General features: G+C 45.1%; 1 protein-coding gene across 3 annotated transcripts in view; it reads left to right on the top strand.

Annotated features, from left to right (window-relative positions):
* Positions 1 to 24279, top strand: part of hmcn2 (hemicentin 2) — an 81351-nt gene that overhangs the window by 29034 nt on the left and 28038 nt on the right. For all 3 annotated transcript variants that reach the window (XM_031891907.1, XM_031891908.1, XM_031891906.1), the window contains exons 16-32: positions 6840 to 7031; positions 8533 to 8628; positions 8713 to 8840; positions 8923 to 9067; positions 9229 to 9341; positions 9499 to 9658; positions 9799 to 9964; positions 11446 to 11573; positions 18453 to 18725; positions 18827 to 18910; positions 19020 to 19211; positions 19937 to 20067; positions 20162 to 20309; positions 20627 to 20753; positions 22583 to 22737; positions 23458 to 23736; positions 23964 to 24245. In XM_031891907.1, coding sequence (XP_031747767.1) covers positions 6840 to 7031; positions 8533 to 8628; positions 8713 to 8840; positions 8923 to 9067; positions 9229 to 9341; positions 9499 to 9658; positions 9799 to 9964; positions 11446 to 11573; positions 18453 to 18725; positions 18827 to 18910; positions 19020 to 19211; positions 19937 to 20067; positions 20162 to 20309; positions 20627 to 20753; positions 22583 to 22737; positions 23458 to 23736; positions 23964 to 24245 — 2799 coding nt within the window. The remainder of the gene's footprint in view (positions 1 to 6839; positions 7032 to 8532; positions 8629 to 8712; positions 8841 to 8922; positions 9068 to 9228; positions 9342 to 9498; positions 9659 to 9798; positions 9965 to 11445; positions 11574 to 18452; positions 18726 to 18826; positions 18911 to 19019; positions 19212 to 19936; positions 20068 to 20161; positions 20310 to 20626; positions 20754 to 22582; positions 22738 to 23457; positions 23737 to 23963; positions 24246 to 24279) is intronic.

The following is a 24279-nucleotide window of genomic DNA, read 5'->3' as shown; positions in this document are numbered from 1 at the left end:
CATGTTTTAGTCCTTCTCTTTCCTGTTTCCTTCTCTGCCTTCCAGAAATTCCAGTGCAGCTCTGTCATTATCCAGGATGCTCAATCATTATGTCTTCCTCAGATCTTCCAATCACTGTACAATGTCATTTGCTCTTGCTCCAACCAACCCACGTCCAAACAATTTCCATAATTGTTTACAAGGGAAAATAAACTGATGCAGATGATGGTTGGCAGATCTTGATAGGTTTTTTTTTTTTGGTCAGATTCTAATGAAACAAACAAACACCGCCTATTGCACCCCCTTCGCTGATTGGTACAGGAATCATTTAACCATGAAATAAACCCAATAGGACTGTTCTGCCCCCAATAAGGGGTAATTATATCTTAGTTGGGATCAAGTACAGGTACTGTTTTATTATTACAGAGAAAAGGGAATCATTTAACCATTAAATAAACCCAATAGGGCTGTTCTGCCCCCAATAAGGGGTAATTATATCTTAGTTGGGATCAAGTACAGGTACTGTTTTATTATTACAGAGAAAAGGGAATCATTTAACCATTAAATAAACCCAATAGGGCTGTTCTGCCCCAATAAGGGGTAATTATATCTTAGTTGGGATCAAGTACAGGTACTGTTTTATTATTACAGAGAAAAAGGGAATCATTTAACCATTAAATAAACCCAATAGGGCTGTTCTGCCCCCAATAAGGGGTAATTATATCTTAGTTGGGATCAAGTACAGGTACTGTTTTATTATTACAGAGAAAAAGGGAATCATTTAACCATTAAATAAACCCAATAGGGCTGTTCTGCCCCCAATAAGGGGTAATTATATCTTAGTTGGGATCAAGTACAGGTACTGTTTTATTATTACAGAGAAAAGGGAATCATTTAACCATTAAATAAACCCAATAGGGCTGTTCTGCCCCAATAAGGGGTAATTATATCTTAGTTGGGATCAAGTACAGGTACTGTTTTATTATTACGGAGAAAAAGGAAATCATCTCTGATACCTGTACAGTAAAACCTCAGTTTTAAAATCCCAAAGTCTAAGTTTTCCCTAATTTTACCGCGTTTTTTTTGTGTCTCGCCAATATTTAATGCATAATGCATTTCCCTGATTTTACATTTTACTGGTCCCTTGAAAAACTGAACTGTAGATAGGCACCCACATATGACCTCCCCATAGGTGCTGCCATAAACATGCACCTATACATGTATGGGATCTATTATCCAGAAAGCTCTAAAATATAGTCTATGGGAGATGGCCTTTTTCACTGATTTGCTTGTTCTCTGCAATAATAAAACAATACCTTATTCTTGATGGTAGCTAAGATATAATTAATCCTTATTGGAGAGAAAACAATCCTATTTTGTTTATTTAATGCTACATTTTTTTTTAGTAGAATTAAGGTATGGAGTTTCAAATTACAGAAAACCACCCAGATGCCGAGCATTCTGGATAACAGGTCCCATACCTGTATATATAAATATGGCCCTCATCATCTAGTGGTCAGGAAAAGATAGTGCCTTCTTCTGCTGGCTGAGGCGTATTCTGTTATGGTTATTTTAGGGATGCACTACATTCATCATTTTGGCTGAATATCGAATCCTCCACAAAAAATTGAATACATACCCATAGGGATTACTTGGGTCAAGACCCAAATGAGAGCAGGACAGCAGAATAACAAGTCAACCTTTGGGACCTTTACTGATATTGTCATAACAATGTATCTGGATTTGTCTGGACTCTTCCAAGACCCATCTGGTCATAGAAACAAGTCTAATAAATTGACTGGCACAGTTTACAAAAGTAGGCTAAGACCATCACAATTTGGTTTTGGGACTGATGCCAAAGCTGTTCTTGAGTAACTGCTGTAAGTGCCTTCAGGCTACAAGTGACCATTTTGATTGCTTGTAAATGTGTTCTTGAGACTGACACCAAAAGTGATCTACTATAACCCTTCTAGATGTGTTGTCAAACTCAAAGCAGCCATTTTCATTTCTTGAGATGAATGCTGAAAGTGACCTTGAGCTCTATGACACTGCTGGTCGTGTCTTCACCTTTAAAGCAGCCATTTTGATTTCATTTATATTTGGCCTTTAGATTTACTTCCAATAGAATCTGGAGTACTACAAAACTTCTAGACGGGTCTTCAAACTCAAAGCAAATGTTTTGATTTTCTGTAACGTTGGTCTTGAGATTGACTTGACTTTGGTCTTGATTACAACACTGCCCTAAGTGTCTTCAAACTTAAAGATTTCCTTTGACAGCCAAGCTGGCCTTGAGTACCGCAAAGCTGCCCTAAGGGCAGGGTTGGACTGGGACACTGGAAAAAAACCCGGTGGGCCCTGGCCCTAGTGGGCCCAGACCCGATGCCTGTTGGCGCTCCCCTGGCCGCCGGTGTCCTCCCCTGACGCTTTTCACTTATGCGCACTCAGGGGAGGATGTTGAGAGGGTGCCCCTGCGGGGCGTTAAGGCCCCCATACACGGGCCGATAGAAGCTGCCGATATCGGTCCCTTGGACTGACTCGGCAGCTTATCTACCCGTGTAGGGACAGAAACGAGCGGGCTGGCCGACCGATATCTGGCCTGAAATTGGCCAGCTATCGGTTGGCCAGGTTAGAAAATCCAGTCGGATCGGGGACAGCATCGGCTCGTTGATGCAGTCCCCGAACTGACTGCTCCATTGCCACCTACAATATTTTTTTTTAACTTAAAGCGAGCGGATCTTACCGTGTATGGGGACCTTTAGGGGGGCATCTCGGGGGGCGGAGCGTGGCAGTGGGATGCGGCCGGCTCGGGCACCTTGGGGGGTGTGGAGCCCCGGTGGGCCCTGCACCCCCCAGTCCGACCCTGCCTGAAGGTCTTTAAACCCAAAAGGACCATTTTGATTTCCTGGAAGTTTTATCTGTTGAAGTAGATACCTACAGGAAATAAAAAATTCTGCCTTAAGCCGTAAAGTTCTAGCCGTTATTGAACGATCGTAATATTCAGCTCCAGATTTTCTTTTTCATATTTGTTTTAACCAAATTCCGACACTTTTACAAAAATTTGTTGAGCAGCTGTTTGTTTTGACAGGGCGCACGGCTATTTCACTGCTGCTGGCGTCCTGTAACAGTTGTTCCGCTTGACTGTTTAATGTCTGTAGTCTTCGGCAGTTGAATAATGGCAAACTTGAGATTCCACAAATGCTCACCGGCGAGCAGGTGTCAGGAATCTGTCAGCGGAGGCATTAGACCATTTATCACTCAAATGACTTTCTTGGCTTCTGTGCAAGCATAAAGAATAGCGAGGGAGGCATATGGGAAAGGGGGAGGGCAGCTTGGTTTTAGTGGGCCTTATTATAACCGAGGGAATTTGGGGTAGATTGGGAATGGCCTTAATTGTCCCACATGCTGATGTAAAGCTACACTTTTGATGCTTGGGTACATGTAGTGGACTATATTAGTGTTGGTCAAAACAAAATGGCGGCCGGCTTGCTTAGTTTTGCTGCTGCATGACCTTTAAACAAACTAGCGCTCACACATGGAAGTAACCTTAGTTTGCTCAGCAAGAGAAACCCTGTAATACGCGTTAGGTTTAATTCATCAACATAATGTCCCTTTAATTACCCAATTATGGCACACTGATTTCCAGAGCTAATTCGGCTCCTTCCAGTCAAGTTACTCATCGTAAACCGTTTTCACGTCTTTACCCAAAAAAGACAGACGATTGCATCAGAATATAATTATAGAAAATGAAAACACGCTGTTCCGGGGCCCCTTGTTGGCGTTATTAACCTTTTATGTGGAAGAGAAGTGCACTCTTCATTAGGAGGTAATTATTCTCTGAGTGATTCTCAAGCAGCCAAGAGATAGAAATCTTTTTTAGTCGGGGGGAAAAGGAAGTGAAGGTTCAGCGGCAATTTATATCATTAAACCTAAACTATTTTAGTATGTAATTAAGTTCACCAATGAGAATTGATCCCTTGGGGGGGTTATGTTTTCATTTCTATTGAATGTGCATTTAATGGTAGCGTGATGTATGATTAGGGACGGGTGGTACTGCAGAATTGCACTGAAAAAATAGGCTGCTTGGAAGTGGTATAATCCAATTCATGTTCAATTAACAGCTACCTGTGTGCACAGTCATATCATTAGTTAAACATAGGGGTAGGTAGGAGCTGCTATTGTTTCCTAGAACTTGTGTGTAACATTCCAAAGACACTAAAGGCCCCCATACACGGGCCGATAGTAGCTGCAGATATGGGTTCCTTGGACCGATTCGGCAGCTAATCGGCCCGTGTATGGGTAGAAACGAGCGGCCTGGCCGACCGATATCTGGCCTGAAATTGGCCAGATATCGATCTGCCAGGTTAGAAAATCCAGTCGGATCGGGGACCGCATCGGCTCGTTGATGCGGACCCTGAACCGACTGCCCCATGGCCGCAAATGTAATCCGATCGTTTAGCCCCACGGCCAAATGATCGGATTATTTTTTTTTAAGGCTACTTGCTACCCGATATCGCCCACCCGTAGGTGGGGATATCGGGTGAAGATCCGCTCGCTTGGCGACATCGCCAAGCGAGTGGATCTTATAGTGTATGGGGACCTTAAAGGTCTCCACACACGTGAAGAGATTCGAGCGGATCTTCACCCGATATCCCCACCTAAGGGGGTGGGCAATATCGGGGAACGTGTAGGCTAATTCGATCGTTTGGCCCTGGGGCCAAACGATCGAATTATAATGGTGGCAATGGGGCAGGCGGTTCAGGGACCACATCAACGAGCTGACTGAATCTTTTACCCTGCCCGATCAATATCTGGCCAATTTCAGGCCAGAAATCGGTCGGGTATGGCTGTCAGTTCCGACCCTGACTAAAGGTCACCATACACGGGCCAATTCTAGCTGCCGATATGGGTCCCTTAGATCGATTCGACAGCTTATCGCCCCCTACTGACGGGCCTGCTCGACCGATATCTGGCCTGAAATCGGCCAGATCACGATCGGCCAGGTTAAAAAATCTAGTCGGAACAAATTTGCCTATACCCGCCGTAATAATTTGATCGTTTGGTCCCAGGGCCAAATGGTCAAGTTAGCTTGGATTCTCCCAATATCGCCCACCTGTAGGTGGGAATATCGGGAGAAGATCCGCTCGCTTGGCGACATCGCCAAGTGAGGGGATCTGCCAGTGTATGGGGGCCTTTAGATACATCATCCGATTCTAGCAGATTCAGCCTAAGTTTGGCTGCCTTTGAGTGAATGGCTGTGCTGCTGAAACCAACACAAACACAAAGCTCTGCTCGGAAAGGAACCAGAGCACGAGGCATCAATAAATCAATGGAACCGCTCAGGATTTATAGGAAGAGATGCCATATGCTTTGGGTTTTCTGATGGAATCCACTAGAGATACTTGCTGTAATAGACCATTGACTCAAAAAACAGGAGGCTACTATATCACCTAGTTCTGTTTGGATGAACTAATGATAATGATTTAACCAAAGTTTCACTGTTCCTATTGTAGCAGGGGCTTCATTTTGGACCAACGTGGCAGTCATGTTCTAAATAATATTCCCTCACATTCTTTCTCTGTATATTTGTATTTATATATAAGGAGGGAGGTGCCATAGTGTTTCCCTTAGACAGTACAGTATGGGGGTACAGCTTATTGTGTGCCCAGAACATTCCTTCTCTGTATATTTGTATTTATACATATGGGAGGGACGTGCCATAATGTTTCCCTTAGACAGTACAGTATGGGGGTACAGCTTATTGTGTGCCCAGAACATTCCTTCTCTGTATATTTGTATTTATACATATGGGAGGGAGGTGCCATAGTGTTTCCCTTAGACAGTACAGTATGAGGGTACAGCTTATTGTGTGCCCAGAACATTCTCTCTCTGTATATTTGTATTTATACATATGGGAGGGAGGTGCCATAGTGTTTCCCTTAGACAGTACAGTATGGGGGTACAGCTTATTGTGTGCCCAGAACATTCCTTCTCTGTATATTTGTATTTATACATATGGGAGGGAGGTGCCATAGTGTTTCCCTTAGACAGTACAGTATGAGGGTACAGCTTATTGTGTGCCCACAACATTCCTTCTCTGTATATTTGTATTTATACATATGGGTGAGAGGTGCCATAGTGTTTCCCTTAGACAGTACAGTATGGGGGTACAGCTTATTGTGTGCCCAGAACATGCCTTCTCTGTATATTTGTATTTATACGTATAGGAGGGAGGTGCCATATTGTTTCCCTTAGACAGTACAGTATGGGGGTACAGCTTATTGTGTGCCCAGAACATTCCTTCTCTGTATATTTGTATTTATACATATGGGAGGGAGCTGCCATAGTGTTTCCCTTAGACAGTACAGTATGGGGGTACAGCTTATTGTGTGCCCAGAACATTCCTTCTCTGTATATTTGTATTTATACATATGGGAGGGAGGTGCCATAGTGTTTCCCTTAGACAGTACAGTATGGGGGTACAGCTTATTGTGTGCCCAAAATCTGGGTTGAACATTGAGTTTCTGGAAATTACAGAAGGTTTGGGAAGAATAAGTCTGAAGATGAAATCTGGAAATGTCTTCATAATAGATGTTAGTTAGATAGTTTGTGTTTACTGTAGTGGCTTATGTGGGTTAACATGAATGATGGTGGACTTGGCTGGAAAAGGTTTTTCTTAGTGAGACTCACTGGCTCAGTGACCATGTGTAACAGAATTTAATGAATGACCATACTCTCTCACCCAAGGCCCGGACTTTTTCCATGACTGCAGATGAGGTTGATCATCAATGGGATGTCCCTCAAAACTTATTCAGACCTTTTGATTGAAATCATTTGACATATTTTACTCTGTCTTCTTCTAGCTCCACCTCAGTTCATAGACTTCCCTCTGGATGTTGAAGTGGAAGTTGGAGACAGTGCAAGTCTTCCTTGCAGTGCTGAAGGGAACCCCACACCTCAAGTTTCCTGGTTCAGGCAAGATGAAGGACCAGTAGTGCCTTCTGGAACTACAGAGATTATCGAGGGGCCCGGCTCCAACACAGTTCACTTCAAAGGTAAGACGAATGAGAAGAACCTTTGCATGCTAGATCTCTGGGAAGGTGTAATGAAATGGAGTTGGTTGGTTGCATCACAGTTTGTCAATGGGGACATCATTCATTATCCAGCCCATAGACTGCAAGACCCCAAGAGGTTACATTCAGTCTACTTTTCAGACTAAAGCTCTGGTTATATATGGCATGTACACATTCAATCTTAACATCTCTCAAGTAAAAGAACATAAGAACATCTCAAGATGTGCCTCTACACCAGGGATCCCCAACCTTTCTTACTTGTGAGCCACAGTCACATGTAAAAAGACTTGGAGAGCAACACAAGCACCATAAAAGTTCATGGAGGAGCCCAATAAGGGCTGTGATTGGCTATTAGGCAGCCTCTATGCACCCTATCAGCTTACAGGGGCTTTATTTGGTAGGAAATCTTGTTTTTATTCAACCAAAAGTCAGGAATTCAAAAATAACTCCCTGGTTTGGGGGCACTGAGAGCAACATCCAAGGGGTTGGAGAGCAACATGTTGCCCCTGAGCCACTGGTTGGGGACCTGGCAACCAAGTGTTCTTATTGACATGTGTCATGGATACGCTGGATATTAGTCCTTTGTTTTTCTTGCACTTCCAGCCGCAGGAATAGTAGATAAGTGCTTTACTCATTTTTTCTTCAGATGGTGGGACACTTAAAATAAAATCATGTTCTCCAGCCCCCATCTTTCCCAAGGTTTTGAGTTACCAACAGGGCTCAGTAGGACACGTTGCTCAGAATAATGCAGTCATTGTTTGTCGGAGCTAACGGTTTCATTTCACTTGATCAATTTAGTTCTCAGGGGCTCCCAAAAATGAGATCAAACAGCGAGAAGTTAATGAGCCGACATTACATGCAATATAGTGCTAGGAGATTGCTGTAGTTCCCTGTAGGCTTTGCCTTGTGTGGATACATGCTACCCAGAGGATCATCACGTCTTGCAAAGTGTATAATAAAAAGTCTCTCTGAATGTGAAGAGGAAACAGCCATCCACGTAAATGCATTTACTGAAGGAGATCTGACTTTCTTCTGAAATCAAAATAATCTCTTTTTCTATCCATTTTTACTGAACTTCAAGAAAATGTGTCCACTGAGGGAGTTGTAGGAATGATGCTGTCATAGTCAACTGTGGGCAACTGATTTTATTGTAATATAGACGTCTAGGGGCAAATTAGAGCAATTTTAAGTGCTATATATGTGTGTGACCACTAGGTGTGCTGTTGGTATTGCTGTCCAAAAGCAAATGCTCTTTATCTCCAATAGATGTAGTATTGGTGTCCTCGGCTCAATGAATACATGAGTGCTTGTTGTTTTTGAGGCCTATGATGGCTAATGATGAGGGCAGGGTGGTGGAGCATCCATTTCATCATAACTATCAGCATTCGTCAGCACCAACTCATAGATTGCTTCAGTTTTACCTAAAGTCTTCATATAATTGCCAGTTAGACATATTACAACAATGCTAAATTGTTCTCCTTAGTTGCAAGACCAGAAGATGCTGCTGTCTACGTTTGTGAAGCAAGAAATGCCTTTGGTTGGGTCCAGGCTGAGATCCTTCTCTCTGTCACTGGACTTGGTAGGTTGAACCAAACGATCAAGGATCATAGAACAGTCAAAGCTATGTGGTGTGTAACTCAATGACCTCTTGTTGTCCCCTTAGCGGCTCCAAAGCTCGCCGTTGCTTCTTCAGAGGTCACTGTTCTTGAAGGTCACTCCGTTACCTTACCGTGCACTGTGGTGTCTGGAAATCCCCTTCCTGTCCAGCGCTGGACCAAAAACTCAGAAGCAGTAAGGTCACAAATAATATAGGTCTCTTATCTTGAGATCAGTGGTGTGGCGTTGCCAACAACGGCTTCTTTTGTCTCACCAGCTTCAGGTTCAATGGCGGCACTCTATTAATGGAGAAGGTGGCTTGCTCATAGAACCAGTGCAGAGAGAGGATGCTGGGAAGTACTTCTGTGAGGTAACCAATGCTGCTGGCTCTACCAATCACAGCATTCTCCTACATGTGCATGGTAAGGACTACATAGTAGAACTATAGTGACTGTAACTTTAAATAGTAGGAGTATGCCTTGAGTTAGGTGGCTTCTCTTCCGGTGTAAAATTAGCAGTTTATGGCTAGGATTCCATTTTGAAGTGGTCACTATATTGATGTGGGCTTCTTTTATACCTTAAGTGGCTCCTGTAATCCTTTCTGGACCAGCCGAATATGTCGTTCGCGAGGGAAGAGCAGTCATAATGTCATGTGATGTCAAAGGATACCCACCTCCTACTGTGACATGGTCAAAGGTAAAGAGCAACAGGTCCCACGCGACTAGTTAGGACCTTTTTCTATTCCATCCCACAACCTCTTATTCAGCTCCTCCTCCATTCCATATCTATCCCCATAGTTTTTCTCCTACATTACCTTCAAAGTACCCTCATTTGTTCCTTTTTGTTGTGCCAGGGAGACCTGGAATTGACCCAAGAGAATACCCACTATTACCTCAACAAAGATGGCAGCATTATGATTTCCCTTCCCACTGGAGCTGATGGTGGTTCCTACACCTGCAAAGCTGTCAACCCAGCTGGAGTCTCCATTAGAGATGTCCGACTCATTGTCCATAGTAAGTGCTTGGGAGTTCTACGTACTCTGCATTGTATTTGTGATACTAATGGATATCTGATTGGGTTCAAGAAACTTTTGAATGCATTGAAGTTGCCAAATATTGAGTGTTGAGTATTCTCTTTGTATGTTACCCTTTAGCAAAGCCCAGAATAAGTATCAATGGCTCACATGACCAGAACGCCCCAGTTCGAGTGGTGGCAGCGCTTGGTACAGAGATTACACTTCCCTGTGATGTGGAAGGTTCTCCTCTCCCTGTGGTCTCCTGGAGGAAGGACTCCCTGCCACTGCCTATTGTCTCCGCCAGGTATCCCTTTATATAATAAATGACTTTTTTAATGGTATATATAGAATCATTTTATTATCTGGTGTAAGCGTTGAAAGATTTGGCCTTTATTTAGTTCCTTCTGGAAGTAGTCCCAGAAGTAGTCCACAGGGTCCACAGAAGTAGTTAATTGACCTTGTTGCCTAAAGCCGGCGACTAAGTGCAACCAAAGCAAATGCCAGTAATGCGGCCTGCTAGAGCCTTGTAAATAAACATTACCTCAGAGCTTGGAGCCAGTCAGACTGGGCGGCCATTTTGGATGTAGGGTGGAACCAGCTCTGAGAGAAACGTTGAGACATCTGTTTCCATATATAATGCTTAGACATCGGGTAGAAAGTTGCTCCACCACTAGAATGACCATCTTATCTGCCAGACAATTCCTCTCCATCAGGGGGATTTTCCTGTTTAATTCCTTCCTGCCATTGGACGGCAAGTCCCGCAGCCCATTATCTCCTTCAGCTTTGTATCTAGCTTGTTATGGTTGACACTGAACTGCTGATTATCGGCCAGGGAAGGATTTGCCGGATATTGTTTTATTAATCACTGGCTGACTCCTTGGATTTCACCTTATAGCCGAGGATGTTTGGGCTTTGGCCATAATGGCTACTGTGTGTCCTGTTCTGACAGAACAATGGCCTTCTATTTGCCCTCCTAAACATATATATATAGATGTGTACCTATAGAGGTACCTTGAGGAGACAAATTTCTGGCCCTGATGGCACCTTTAGGGATGTTTAAGGCCATGATTTACCAGCCATGACCCCTCTAGCTCCTCCTATACCAACTTGCCCCTTTTTGGTTCACAAATTGCATTGCTATTGCCTCACCCCTTTAATACTGACCATATATTGAATCCACATCCTATATGGCTAATAAGCTAAAGGCTAAGCTGGTTGTCACTTCACTATGCAGTCTGGTTGCTAGGGTAATTTGAACCATAGCTACAAGGTGTTAGTACATTTCTGCACCAATCGCCAGTATCTTAATAAAAAATTTGGTTGGTGACTTATGTTCCCCATACACGGGCTGATTCTAGCTGCTGATATGGGTCCCTTAGACCGATTCGGCAGCTTATTGGCCCATGTATGGGCACTACCCATGGGCCTGCCTGACCGACATCTTGCCTGAAATCAGCCAGATCTCGAACGGGCAGGTTAAAAAATCTTGTCGGATCGGGAACCGCATCGGCTCGTTGATGCGGTCCCCGAACCAACTTTGCCTATACCCGTCGTTATAATTCGATCATTTGGCCCCAGGGCCAAACGATCGAATTAGCCTGGATTCTCCCGATATTGCCCACCCGTAGGTGGGGGATATTGGGAGACCATCTGAAGGTGTATGGGGACCTTAAGCCTATGTTTTAGATTTCGGCCCCCTTATGTAATTGAGTTTGACACCCCTGTGTAAGGCCTATGGTCTCTTTATCACTTGTTACAGGTACATTGTCTTTGTTTCCTTAATAGGCACCACTTGCTGCCCAGCTGGTCTCTCCGTCTGTCTGAGCTCAGGGTAATGGACAGTGGGTATTACAGCTGCCTTGCCTCCAACCCAGCAGGAAACACATCGCTTACCTACAGCCTGGAGGTGCAAGGTACAGTGATACCCTCATAGGGGGCAACTTTGGTTTCGAGTTAATAGTAGGGATGCACTGAATAAGCTGTACCCTCATACTGTACTGTCTAAGGGAAACACTATGGCACCTCCCTCCCATATGTATAAATACAAATATACAGAGAAAGAATGTTCTGGACACACAATAAGCTGTACCCTCATACTGTACTGTCTAAGGGAAACATTATGGCACCTCCCTCCCATATGTATAAATACAAATATACAGAGAAGGAATGTTCTGGGCACACAATAAGCTGTACCCCCATACTGTACTGTCTAAGGGAAACATTATGGCACCTCCCTCCCATATGTATAAATACAAATATACAGAGAAGGAATGTTCTGGGCACACAATAAGCTGTACCCCCATACTGTACTGTCTAAGGGAAACACTATGGCACCTCCCTCCCATATGTATAAATACAAATATACAGAGAAGGAATGTTCTGGGCACACAATAAGCTGTACCCCCATACTGTACTGTCTAAGGGAAACACTATGGCACCTCCCTCCCATATGTATAAATACAAATATACAGAGAAGGAATGTTCTGGGCACACAATAAGCTGTACCCCCATACTGTACTGTCTAAGGGAAACACTATGGCACCTCCCTCCCATATGTATAAATACAAATATACAGAGAAAGAATGTTCTGGACACACAATAAGCTGTACCCTCATACTATACTGTCTAAGGGAAACACTATGGCACCTCCCTCCCATATGTATAAATACAAATATACAGAGAAGGAATGTTCTGGGCACACAATAAGCTGTACCCCCATACTGTACTGTCTAAGGGAAACACTATGGCACCTCCCTCCCATATGTATAAATACAAATATACAGAGAAGGAATGTTCTGGGCACACAATAAGCTGTACCCCCATACTGTACTGTCTAAGGGAAACACTATGGCACCCCCTCCCATATGTATAAATACAAATATACAGAGAAGGAATGTTCTGGGCACACAATAAGCTGTACCCCCATACTGTACTGTCTAAGGGAAACACTATGGCACCTCCCTCCCATATGTATAAATACAAATATACAGAGAAGGAATGTTCTGGGCACACAATAAGCTGTACCCCCATACTGTACTGTCTAAGGGAAACACTATGGCACCTCCCTCCCATATGTATAAATACAAATATACAGAGAAGGAATGTTCTGGGCACACAATAAGCTGTACCCCCATACTGTACTGTCTAAGGGAAACACTATGGCACCTCCCTCCCATATGTATAAATACAAATATACAGAGAAGGAATGTTCTGGGCACACAATAAGCTGTACCCCATACTGTACTGTCTAAGGGAAACACTATGGCACCTCCCTCCCATATGTATAAATACAAATATACAGAGAAGGAATGTTCTGGGCACACAATAAGCTGTACCCCCCATACTGTACTGTCTAAGGGAAACACTATGGCACCTCCCTCCCATATGTATAAATACAAATATACAGAGAAGGAATGTTTTGGGCACACAATAAGCTGTACCCCCATACTGTACTGTCTAAGGGAAACACTATGGCACCCCCCTCCCATATGTATAAATACAAATATACAGAGAAGGAATGTTCTGGGCACACAATAAGCTGTACCCCCATACTGTACTGTCTAAGGGAAACACTATGGCACCCCCCTCCCATATGTATAAATACAAATATACAGAGAAGGAATGTTCTGGGCACACAATAAGCTGTACCCCCATACTGTACTGTCTAAGGGAAACACTATGGCACCTCCCTCCCATATGTATAAGTACAAATATACAGAGAACTGTGCACACAATAAGCTGTACCCCCATACTGTACTGTCTAAGGGAAACATTATGGCACCTCCCTCCCATATATATAAATACAAATATACAGAGAAGGAATGTTCTGGGCACACAATAAGCTGTACCCTCATACTATACTGTCTAAGGGAAACATTATGGCACCTCCCTCCCATATGTATAAATACAAATATACAGAGAAGGAATGTTCTGGGCACACAATAAGCTGTACCCCCATACTGTACTGCCTAAGGGAAACACTATGGCACCCCCCTCCCATATGTATAAATACAAATATACAGAGAAGGAATGTTCTGGGCACACAATAAGCTGTACCCCCATACTGTACTGTCTAAGGGAAACACTATGGCACCTCCCTCCCATATGTATAAATACAAATATACAGAGAAGGAATGTTCTGGGCACACAATAAGCTGTACCCTCATACTGTACTGTCTAAGGGAAACACTATGGCACCTCTCTCCCATATGTATAAATACAAATATACAGAGAAGGAATGTTCTGGGCACACAATAAGCTGTACCCTCATACTGTACTGTCTAAGAGAAACAATATGGCACCTCCCACTCTTATGTATATTTAGAAATATACAGAATATAATTTTCTTTACTAGTTGGATACTTTATCACCCCTGTAAGGCAGTTCTTTGTTTGGTCATGACTCTATGAGCTGGATTTACCCCAAGCCAGCTCTCTGATCCGAGGTGCACTCAGGAGTGGAAACTGGGCTTGTTCACGCCGGCAGTGTAATTATCACATTGCTGTTGAGTGGACGGGATGTTTTTTCAATGTCACAAGTGCCAAAGAAAAAGCAAAGCCATCACACATCTGGACTCCTGCCACCTCCACCCAAACCCCCGTGCTCCCTTCCTTTGCACAAGGCCTCGTGCTTTTATCAGATTCTGCTCGGACCGGACATTTAACTCTTTTATGGGCTTCTCTCTTGTATGTGCCGTCCTGTCCTTGCTCGTGTTATGCAAAGCTGGTCCCTGATTTCAAGGGTAACTTATTCTTCCTTTCTCAGAATGGGCACTAGAATTAGGCAGGTTATATATGGGAATTATGGTTGAACGTGATGGACGTATGTCTTTTTTCAACCCAACTTACTATGTTACTAGGAACATACATTTTGCCTAATACTTTAGTACCGGTATCTGTGGTCTTTTCTATTTCTTGCCAGAGTGGGCAGGGTAAACACGAGTATAGGTAAAAGCTGCCCCTGAATAGTGCAGAGAGTTCAAGGGGGGGGGGGCTGGCACCAACTATGGCCCACCACTAGCCCCTGATCCATCTCTGGGGGGGCAACTGGTCGACCTGAACCTGCCCAACCTGGTGCATTTCATCACTACTATGCAACCATCAGCGTGGCAGCAATTGGTAGCCAATCGTATTGCAGCATGGAATTCCCAGTACCTGAGCACTGCCATCTTCCCCCCTAGCTGCACTAAGGCTGATGCCACACGTGGCGTTTTTACGCTGCATATTTTCTAATTCTCTCGGCAGCTGAAAAACGCATGATATCATCATCCATAGACCCACAAAGGCCCGGGCCTAAGGCGGCACATACACAGGGGCGGCATGCCGCCCCGCCGCAGGCAAATTGTAAAATTTTGCTCCCATACGGAGAAATGGGGACATCTCCCCACTGTTCTAAGTTTGGCACTTGCGCATGCGCATTAGCGTTTGCAGGGGGGGGGGCGATTGTCCAAGCATGCGTGTTCTCGTGGCGGGCGGGCGGGGGGCGACGAATGGGGGCAGCCTTGGGGCGTCTCCAGTAGAAATCCGGCGCTGGTTACCACGGACTTTTCATGCGTTTGCCGAAATACGCCAGTATTTGCACAGCAACCTATTCCTATGTATACACAAAGGCAGCTGCCAGACCTAGCGGAAATACGCGGCGTTTTTACTATTTCGCACTATTAGCACCATGGGAAACGGGATTTGCTACGTCACCAGTACTAGGCTGAAAAACGCCATAGTCAGGGGCTGTGTGGCGTGTATGGCGTTTTTAGGCCGTAAAAACGCTACGTCTGGCATCAGCCTAATACTACCCTTAGTAGCAAAGTTCACCCTACCATAGTTTTATGGTATCTCTCTGTACAGGCTATGAGCAAACTTAGGGGGCTGTTCCTGCTGAATTGTACTTAGTACAGGGGAATCCCTATGTGCCATAGTTTTATGGTATCTCTCTGTACAGGCTATGAGCAAACTTAGGGGGCTGTTCCTGCTGAATTGTGCTTAGTACAGGGGAATCCCTATGCTGCCATAGTTTTATGGTATCTCTCTGTACAGGCTATGAGCAAACTTAGGGGGCTGTTCCTGCTGAATTGTGCTTAGTACAGGGGAATCCCTATGCTTGCATTGTTTTATGGTATCTCTCTGTACAGGCTGTTAGCAGATTTGGGGGGCTGATCCTGCTGAATTGTGCTTAGTACAGGGGAATCCCTATGCTGCCATAGTTTTATGGTATCTCTCTGTACAGGCTATGAGCAAACTTAGGGGGCTGTTCCTGCTGAATTGTGCTTAGTACAAGGGAATTCCTATGTACCCTAAGATCAAACCCACTGGGTCCCTCCTGCGAGTCTGATTTTTGGCTATGCATTCCAGCCCATTCCCTACTGTATACTCTGGCTAACAAGCTGTTAAAATGCCTTTATTTTATACAAGCCATTTTTCATGGAGGTAATTACTTATAGCGCAGGCCTGTAACATCTCTTTGGAGGCCGGCCAGCCCCTGTTAAACGCAGCAGTCATTAGGCGCTTAGAAAAATACCGCAGCTCCGGCCAGAGATTTATTTCTATGTTCCAAGGAAGATAACAGCTGCTAAACATTTGCGCTCTCTGGGCCTAATCAGAGCCAGTTACTATCACTCAGAAAAATGGGAGGTTGGCCTGATGTAGCTATTGTTAGAAAGGAAATGCACCTTGGGTGTAAGTAGGGTGAACTTTGCCTTTATTTACCTTTAAATAGGCAGCAAGGGACCATTACTTTGTATATTGCATTCATTAAGACACATCTACTCTGGGTGTTAATGTACATGTTGGTATTTCTGCCATAGTTTTATGGTATCTCTCTGTACAGGCTATGAGCAAACTTAGGGGGCTGTTCCTGCTGAATTGTGCTTAGTACAGGGGAATCCCTATGTGCCATAGTTTTATAGTATCTCTCTGTACAGGCTATGAGCAAACTTAGGGGGCTGTTCCTGCTGAATTGTGCTTAGTACAGGGGAATCCCTATGTGCCATAGTTTTATGGTATCTCTCTGTACAGGCTATGAGCAAACTTAGGGGGCTGTTCCTGCTGAATTGTGCTTAGTACAGGGGAATCCCTATGCTGCCATAGTTTTATGGTATCTCCCTGTACAGGCTATGAGCAAACTTAGGGGGCTGTTCCTGCTGAATTGTGCTTAGTACAGGGGAATCCCTATGCTGCTATAGTTTTATGGTATCTCTCTGTACAGGCTATGAGCAAACTTAGGGGGCTGTTCCTGCTGAATTGTGCTTAGTACAGGGGAATCCCTATGTGCCATAGTTTTATGGTATTTCTTAAGAATAATCACAGTTTGCCTTTAATAGCTGCAGCTGCTTACTAGATGTAAGGGGTGAGATAAATTGCCAAGTGTTTATACATTGGCCAACATTCTAACTGACCTCAGCCCACATTACAGAATTGGGTTTCTCAGGGGGATTCCAATGACAAAGTAGCATTTCCTGCAAATACTGTCTGTGAATTTTACAGTAAGACTGTGACGGCATCCAATTACCATCCCAAACACAAAGCCCAGATGCTGAGTAGGCCGCTAGCCATAACTTGGTATTATGTTCATTCTGCCGGAGATAACTAGCTGATAACAGGCAGTAAACTATAAGTTACTGAAGCACCCCAAAACTTGTAGGTACTCTTAGGCCAAAGGCACACTAGGTGGTTACTCTACCTGCATGTCTTGGGGACTGTGCCTGTAGGGTAGCAGGTATAGTAGGGAGAGATGGTGCCTATAGTAGCAGTGGGATAATAGCCTCTGGGAAGGGACTGGGGCTGTGGGATAGCAGGTATAGTAGGGAGAGATGGTGCCTATAGTAGCAGTGGGGGGGATAATAGACTCTGGGAAGGGACTGGGGCTGTGGGATAGCAGGTATAGTAGGGAGAGATGGTGCCTATAGTAGCAGTGGGGGGATAATAGCCTCTGGGAAGGGACTGGGGCTGTGGGATAGCAGGTATAGTAGGGAGAGATGGTGCCTATAGTAGCAGTGGGGGGATAATAGCCTCTGGGAAGGGACTGGGGCTGTGGGATAGCAGGTATAGTAGGGAGAGATGGTGCCTATAGTAGCAGTGGGGGGATAATAGCCTCTGGGAAGGGACTGGGGCTGTGGGATAGCAGGTATAGTAGGGAGAGATGGTGCCTATAGTAGCAGTGGGGGGATAATAGCCTCTGGGAAGGAACTGGGGCTGTGGGATAGCAGGTATAGTAGGGAGAGATGGTGCCTATAGTAGCAGTGGGGGGATAATAGCCTCTGGGAAGGGACTGGGGCTGTGGGATAGCAGGTATAGTAGGGAGAGATGGTGCCTATAGTAGCAGTGGGATAATAGCCTCTGGGAAGGGACTGGGGCTGTGGGATAGCAGGTATAGTAGGGAGAGATGGTGCCTATAGTAGCAGTGGGATAATAGCCTCTGGGAAGGGACTGGGGCTGTGGGATAGCAGGTATAGTAGGGAGAGATGGTGCCTATAGTAGCAGTGGGGGGATAATAGCCTCTGGGAAGGGACTGGGGCTGTGGGATAGCAGGTATAGTAGGGAGAGATGGTGCCTATAGTAGCAGTGGGGGGATAATAGCCTCTGGGAAGGGACTGGGGCTGTGGGATAGCAGGTATAGTAGGGAGAGATGGTGCCTATAGTAGCAGTGGGATAATAGCCTCTGGGAAGGGACTGGGGCTGTGGGATAGCAGGTATAGTAGGGAGAGTCACATAGTCAGTGGATATACAGTATGGTATGGAGAGACATGCCCCCCCCTTTTCCTTCACTAACGCTCTGTATCAATCTGTTTTGCCCCACAGTTCCACCTCGGGTGCACCCAGGTGCCAAGGTCCTAAAGGCATTACTAGGTCGCACTCTACAACTGCCATGTCTGGCCTACGGAGACCCCATGCCAAGACTAAGCTGGTATAAAGATGGTGAACCAATGAGAGTTGGAGACCAAGATTCCCTGCAAGGGCCCGACGGCTCTATCAGTGTCCTAGAGGTGCAGCTATCGGATTCTGGAAATTACCGCTGTGTGGCTACCAGCAGTGCAGGAGAAGACTCCTTGGAGTTTCGGCTGGAAGTATTAGGTGAGGTCCCAGAATGTCCCTGTTGCTCCTTCACCGAAATCATTCTGAAAGCTCCATGGCTTTGGGCTTTTCAATAGCATTTAATTCATTTTTTTAATCAGAGGCGCCAACCTTTGAAGATGGTTCTGATGTCCTGTTAGAGCAAACTGCATACGAGCCAGTGATTCTAACCTGTCCCGTGCAAGGTCAGTCAAGAGGTCCCTTCTCTGCTGTTATTACTTACAATGGGTTGTATGTTTTTCCCATATGGTTCAATGAAAACTTGCCCTGGCATATTTTTTGCTTATTATGTAGGTACCCCTACACCTCTGATTCGTTGGATGAAGAATGGAGTGGTGCTTGTGGGTAACCTACCCGGGATGACACAGCTAGGCAATGGCTCTTTGCTGATTGAGTCCCCAGTTCCAAACCATGGTGGAGACTACATCTGTGTGGCCACCAATGAAGCCGGCTCAGCGAGGAGAAAGACTAAGCTAGTAGTGTACGGTAAGGAATGGCTACCAAGACTAAGCTAGTAGTGTATGGAAGGAATGGCTACCAAGACTAAGCTAGTAGTGTATGGAAGGAATGGCTGCCAAGACTAAGCTAGTAGTGTATGGAAGGAATGGCTACCAAGACTAATCTAGTAGTGTATGGAAGGAATGGCTGCCAAGACTAAGCTAGTAGTGTATGGAAAGGAATGGCTACCAAGACTAAGCTAGTAGTGTATGGTAAGGAATGGCTGCCAAGACTAAGCTAGTAGTGTATGGTAAGGAATGGCTACCGAGACTAAGCTAGTAGTGTATGGAAAGGAATGGCTACCAAGACTAAGCTAGTAGTGTATGGAAGGAATGGCTACCAAGACTAAGCTAGTAGTGTATGGAAGGAATGGATACCAAGACTAAGCTAGTAGTGTATGGTAAGGAATGGCTACCAAGACTAAGCTAGTAGTGTATGGTAAGGAATGGCTACCAAGACTAAGCTAGTAGTGTATGGTAAGGAATGGCTACCAAGACTAAGCTAGTAGTGTATGGTAAGGAATGGCTACCAAGACTAAGCTAGTAGTGTATGGTAAGGAATGGCTACCAAGACTAAGCTAGTAGTGTATGGTAAGGAATGGCTACCAAGACTTGGCTACCACGAAAAGCCTCAGGGTCCAGGTTTCCACCAAACAGGTGAACATCTGTGTTGCAAGCAAACCAACTCTACAATTCCTCCTTCTGTCTTATCAGCCAAACCCAAGATTTTCGAGGACGGACAGGGCAAGAACATTTCTGTGATGGCCAACCAACCTTTGACATTGAGGTGTGAAGTGTCCGGTGTTCCCTTTCCAACAGTGACTTGGAGCAAGGATGGCAAAGCGGTGAGATACATGAGGAAGCAATACTTGGATGTTGCTTTTATCTCTTTTAGGTCATGGTGGTTTAAGTCCTACAATGATGTTCTCTCTCTTCCAGCTCACAGAAGCTCCTGGGCTGAGCCTACTGGCTGCCGGGCAGTCTGTTCGGTTTCACCGGATCCGCAAGGATGATACCGGGTCCTATACTTGCAAGGCGGTCAACCGGGCTGGAGAAGCTCAACGAACTTTTAATCTGATGATACTGGGTACATTATTTCTCGTTATGGGGTCTATGTTGATGCTACTGGAAGTCTATAGGGTCCTAGAGTGTTAGACCCTAGTGTTGGACCTCAGAACAGGGCTCATATACAAAACCCAATGAGGGAATGGATTTACTGAGATGATGCACAAAGCTGGGGCTGATATGTTGAAGCTAAACACGAATCTCAATGAGGGGTCTCCTGTATTTAGATGATGCCCAAGGGGTGGGGTTGAAATGATAAGACTAAACCCAACGGGATGGGACTATACTCAAAGCTCAAACAGGTCAAGGTGTTTTAGTTTTTCTCACTGTGCCTTTCAGTGCCCCCAAGCATTTATGGAGCGGGTTCCCTTCAGGATATGACCGCCAGGGACGGATCTGAGGTCGAGCTACACTGCAAAGCGTCGGGGGTCCCCAGACCCCAAGTAGAATGGACAAAGGACGGACAGTAAGTCTGACTAGACCAGCGCACAAGTGTCATACTTGCCGGCCCCGTCCTGCTGATATTAATAGCATCTGTGCTGGTTCATATCCCCCCCAATATCCGCCTGCCCTGCAATCAGTCACCTGCTCTTCCTCTATCAGAGAAAGGGGGGGGGGCAGCGTCAGGCCCCCACAGATTGTGTATGGCGAGTTCTGACACGCGAGCCAGCTCCTCCGCGTGTTCCCATTAGTAATGCAGCAACAGACAATGATCTCAGCATCCTCTGTGTCCACTAACCCTGGCTCCTTCTTAAAGGGGAAGTACACCCTTCTCAAAGCATATAATAGACATAAAGACCTGTAGCAGCCACTGGATCTGCTGTATCCTTATTACACTCCTACACAGGGTGAGGTTGTGACGTTGCCTTATCCCAGCCCCAGGCTTTTGGGCATCTCTTTAAGATTAAGCTTTGAGTGTTCCATATACCCGACTAGGCCCCTTATACCTTCTGCCCCCCTCAGCAGCTGCAGGGTCTGCTTCTTGTTTAATGACACCCCTGACAGTTGGCCCCATTCGCACTTTGCTCAAGGAAATACCCTGGGTCAGTTGGGACATGCGAAGATGGAGACAATAGCTTGGAAGGAGGGGTGGGTTGGGAATGGGTGCTCCTTTTAAGGGCTGAAATCTGTCCCCCCCCCCTCCACCCCCCCCAACACCTGCAGAGGGGCAGCTGCCGTCAGACTCCATGCAATGCTCAGGGGAAAATCTGGGAGTTGATCCTCCCTAGAAACCACGGCCTGGAGTCAAAACAAATCCTCTCTGGGGGGGGGAGCAGCGCTGAAAGTTTAAGGAGGGGGGGGGGGGCTTTGAGTAGTGCGGCTTCACTTTGTACTGGATATATCCATCCATCCGGAAACTCGGCACAGATACAAGCACTAACTACACTGAAACATCTGTAGAGATCAATCAGAGACGCGGTCCCAAGAGCTTACAATCTATATTATGAGCAGTGATGTAGAAGGAATAAAAGGGATCTTTTTTTGTCTATTATAAAAGGTTTTGGGTAATAAATGGAGCCGCAGCAACAATACTTCGTTATAGACCTCCATGTTTTTCCCAGCATGCTGTGGGTGAGGGCAAGTAGTACAGCAGCAATGATATTTAGGATAAGCTACCAACAGGTCTGTGTTACCCAGGGTGCATTTTCAAGTTGGTTACTGCAATTAAAGAAGGAAGGGGGGGGGGGTTATATTTCTCCTAAAATGTATCTGATTTAAACTAGTGGATATGATTCTTCTTTTAAAAGGTATAGCAGTTTAAAAATCATATGTTTGCACTTGCAGTACCATTTATTGCCTTTGCCTTGTAGCTCATGTTTCCTATAGGACACAATAGAACAGCGCCACCTTTGATGATGAAACATGCCATAAGGCTTGCTCATTGGCCACAGAACTACATATTATATTAAGTTTCCATTTCTTGTGGTTTCATGGGTGAACCACATAGACATTTTTTATTTTTTGGGGAAAAAAAGAGTAAACTTTACCCCCCTCCCCTTAATTTCTTTGTGGTTTTATTGGCAAACCTCCAAGGTATATTTCCCAGCCAAACCAATACAGATCATCGGAGCCCAGCTCGGTTTATAGAGACCACTAATAAGCCACATTATGAGAGGTTTAATCTGAAAGTTATAATTTAGTATTTGCGTTCAGAAAGCAGATATTTTTCTGTAGTTTGTAAAATAAAGGATAAATAGACTGTGTGTGTAGTTTTCCTTTAGGTAGGATAGACCTTTATATACAGAGGGGTTTGTACTCCTAATAAAGTTCCATTTCTTCCTTCTTTCCCCCCAGACCTTTGCCTCCAGGAGATGCCCACATCCAACTTACAGAAGGAGGGCAAGTGCTCCAACTGAATGGCACAAGGCTCTCGGACCAGGGCAGGTACCAGTGCTTGGCATTCAACCATGCTGGCCAGCAAGTCAAGGATTTCAACTTGAGAGTCCACAGTAAGTTGCTATCCCCTTTGTACTGCAGCAGAACTGTACAAAAATGTGGTGCAACACTGCCACCCAGTGGTAATGCATGATAGGGCAATTCCAATCATTTGTCCTCAAACCCATTCATTAAGATAAACACTGTTTAAAGTGATACCAACTCCACAAATAATATGTTATCCTCCACTCTCCTAGAGTAATCAGTCACAGGGTTCTCCAGGCAGCAGTGCAGTAAATATAAATAAGCTTTTCAGACTGTGAGACAAATGCTTTGGTACTGATAGTGTCTAGAGGCAAGGCCACAAAGCAAGATAGGAGTGCTGGGTATTGCCAACCAAGCAGCCTAAATGAAGGGGAGAAAGTCCTTCATTGCAACAGCAGATACCCACAGTTTTAGAAGGCTCAACAATATCTGGTTATGCCAGTGGCTAAGGGTGAAGACACATGGAGCTACTAGTAGCAGCTACTTTTTTATGACTACTAATTCCCAGAAAATCTCCTGCCATAGACAATACTGAGAATTGCCTCTGCTAAAACACACGTAGAGACAATTATCAGTAAATAATAAGCATTGTCTATTTTAGTAGCCACGACAAGTAGCTGCTACTAATAGCTCCATGTGTCTTGACCCTAATACCAGGGCTGTAAGTCTATTAAGTAACCAGGCAACATATTGTTACATTGTGTATTTAATACAAAGTATCTAAATCTCACGTCCTATGCTTTCTTTAGCCCCTCCTACAATCTGGGCATCCAATGAAACGACAGAAGTGGCCTCCTTATTACATGGGACAGTGGAGCTGAGGTGTGAGGCCCGGGCTTCTCCTGTCCCTGGTATAACCTGGTTTAAGGACAAACGCCCCATCGTGTCCAGCTCTCGGGCCACCTACCGCGAAGGTGGGAGGAGCCTACAGTTAAGCAGGGTGCTGCTATCGGACGTTGGCACCTACACCTGCCGGGCAACTAATAATGCGGGCACGGCTGAGAAATCTTACAGACTGGAAGTTTATGGTAAACCTTGTTTTTCTGTATTGTTCGGAAAATGGGGGCAGGTGTAACCATAGCACCTATAGCAACCAATCACCATTTAGCTTTTCTAGAGCAAGGCAAATGAATGAAAAATTCTTATTGGTTGTCTTTGCCCTTGGCAATAATACTGTATATAAATGCTGCCCAGCCTGCAGCCCTTCTGATGATGTTGAGCGTCTTCTTTTGCCTCCTCTTCTTTTATTTGTTAGTTTCCCCTGATATCGAAGGAGGAGGTTCCAAGCCGCTGCCCATTAAAGCCATCCTTGGCCAAGCTCTGGAGCTCGAGTGCTCGGCCACTGGTCATCCTCCCCCTACACTATCATGGCTGAAAGATGGACTGATGCTCTCTGAGCGAGATGGACTGCAGATTAAAGATGGCGGCCGTACCTTATACATAGGGATTGTATCAGAGGGAACCCAAGGAACTTTTACTTGCGTGGCCATCAGCCTGGCTGGAGAGAATGTCCTGCACTACACAGTGACGGTCCTTGGTAAGGGGAAAAGTCAACACTATTCTAGGGGCCA

Source organism: Xenopus tropicalis, chromosome 8, assembly GCF_000004195.4.
Source record: "Xenopus tropicalis strain Nigerian chromosome 8, UCB_Xtro_10.0, whole genome shotgun sequence".
Lineage (NCBI taxonomy): Eukaryota > Metazoa > Chordata > Amphibia > Anura > Pipidae > Xenopus > Xenopus tropicalis.
The sequence above is the reverse complement of the archived record's forward strand: the minus strand, read 5'-3'. Positions and strand labels throughout refer to the sequence as shown.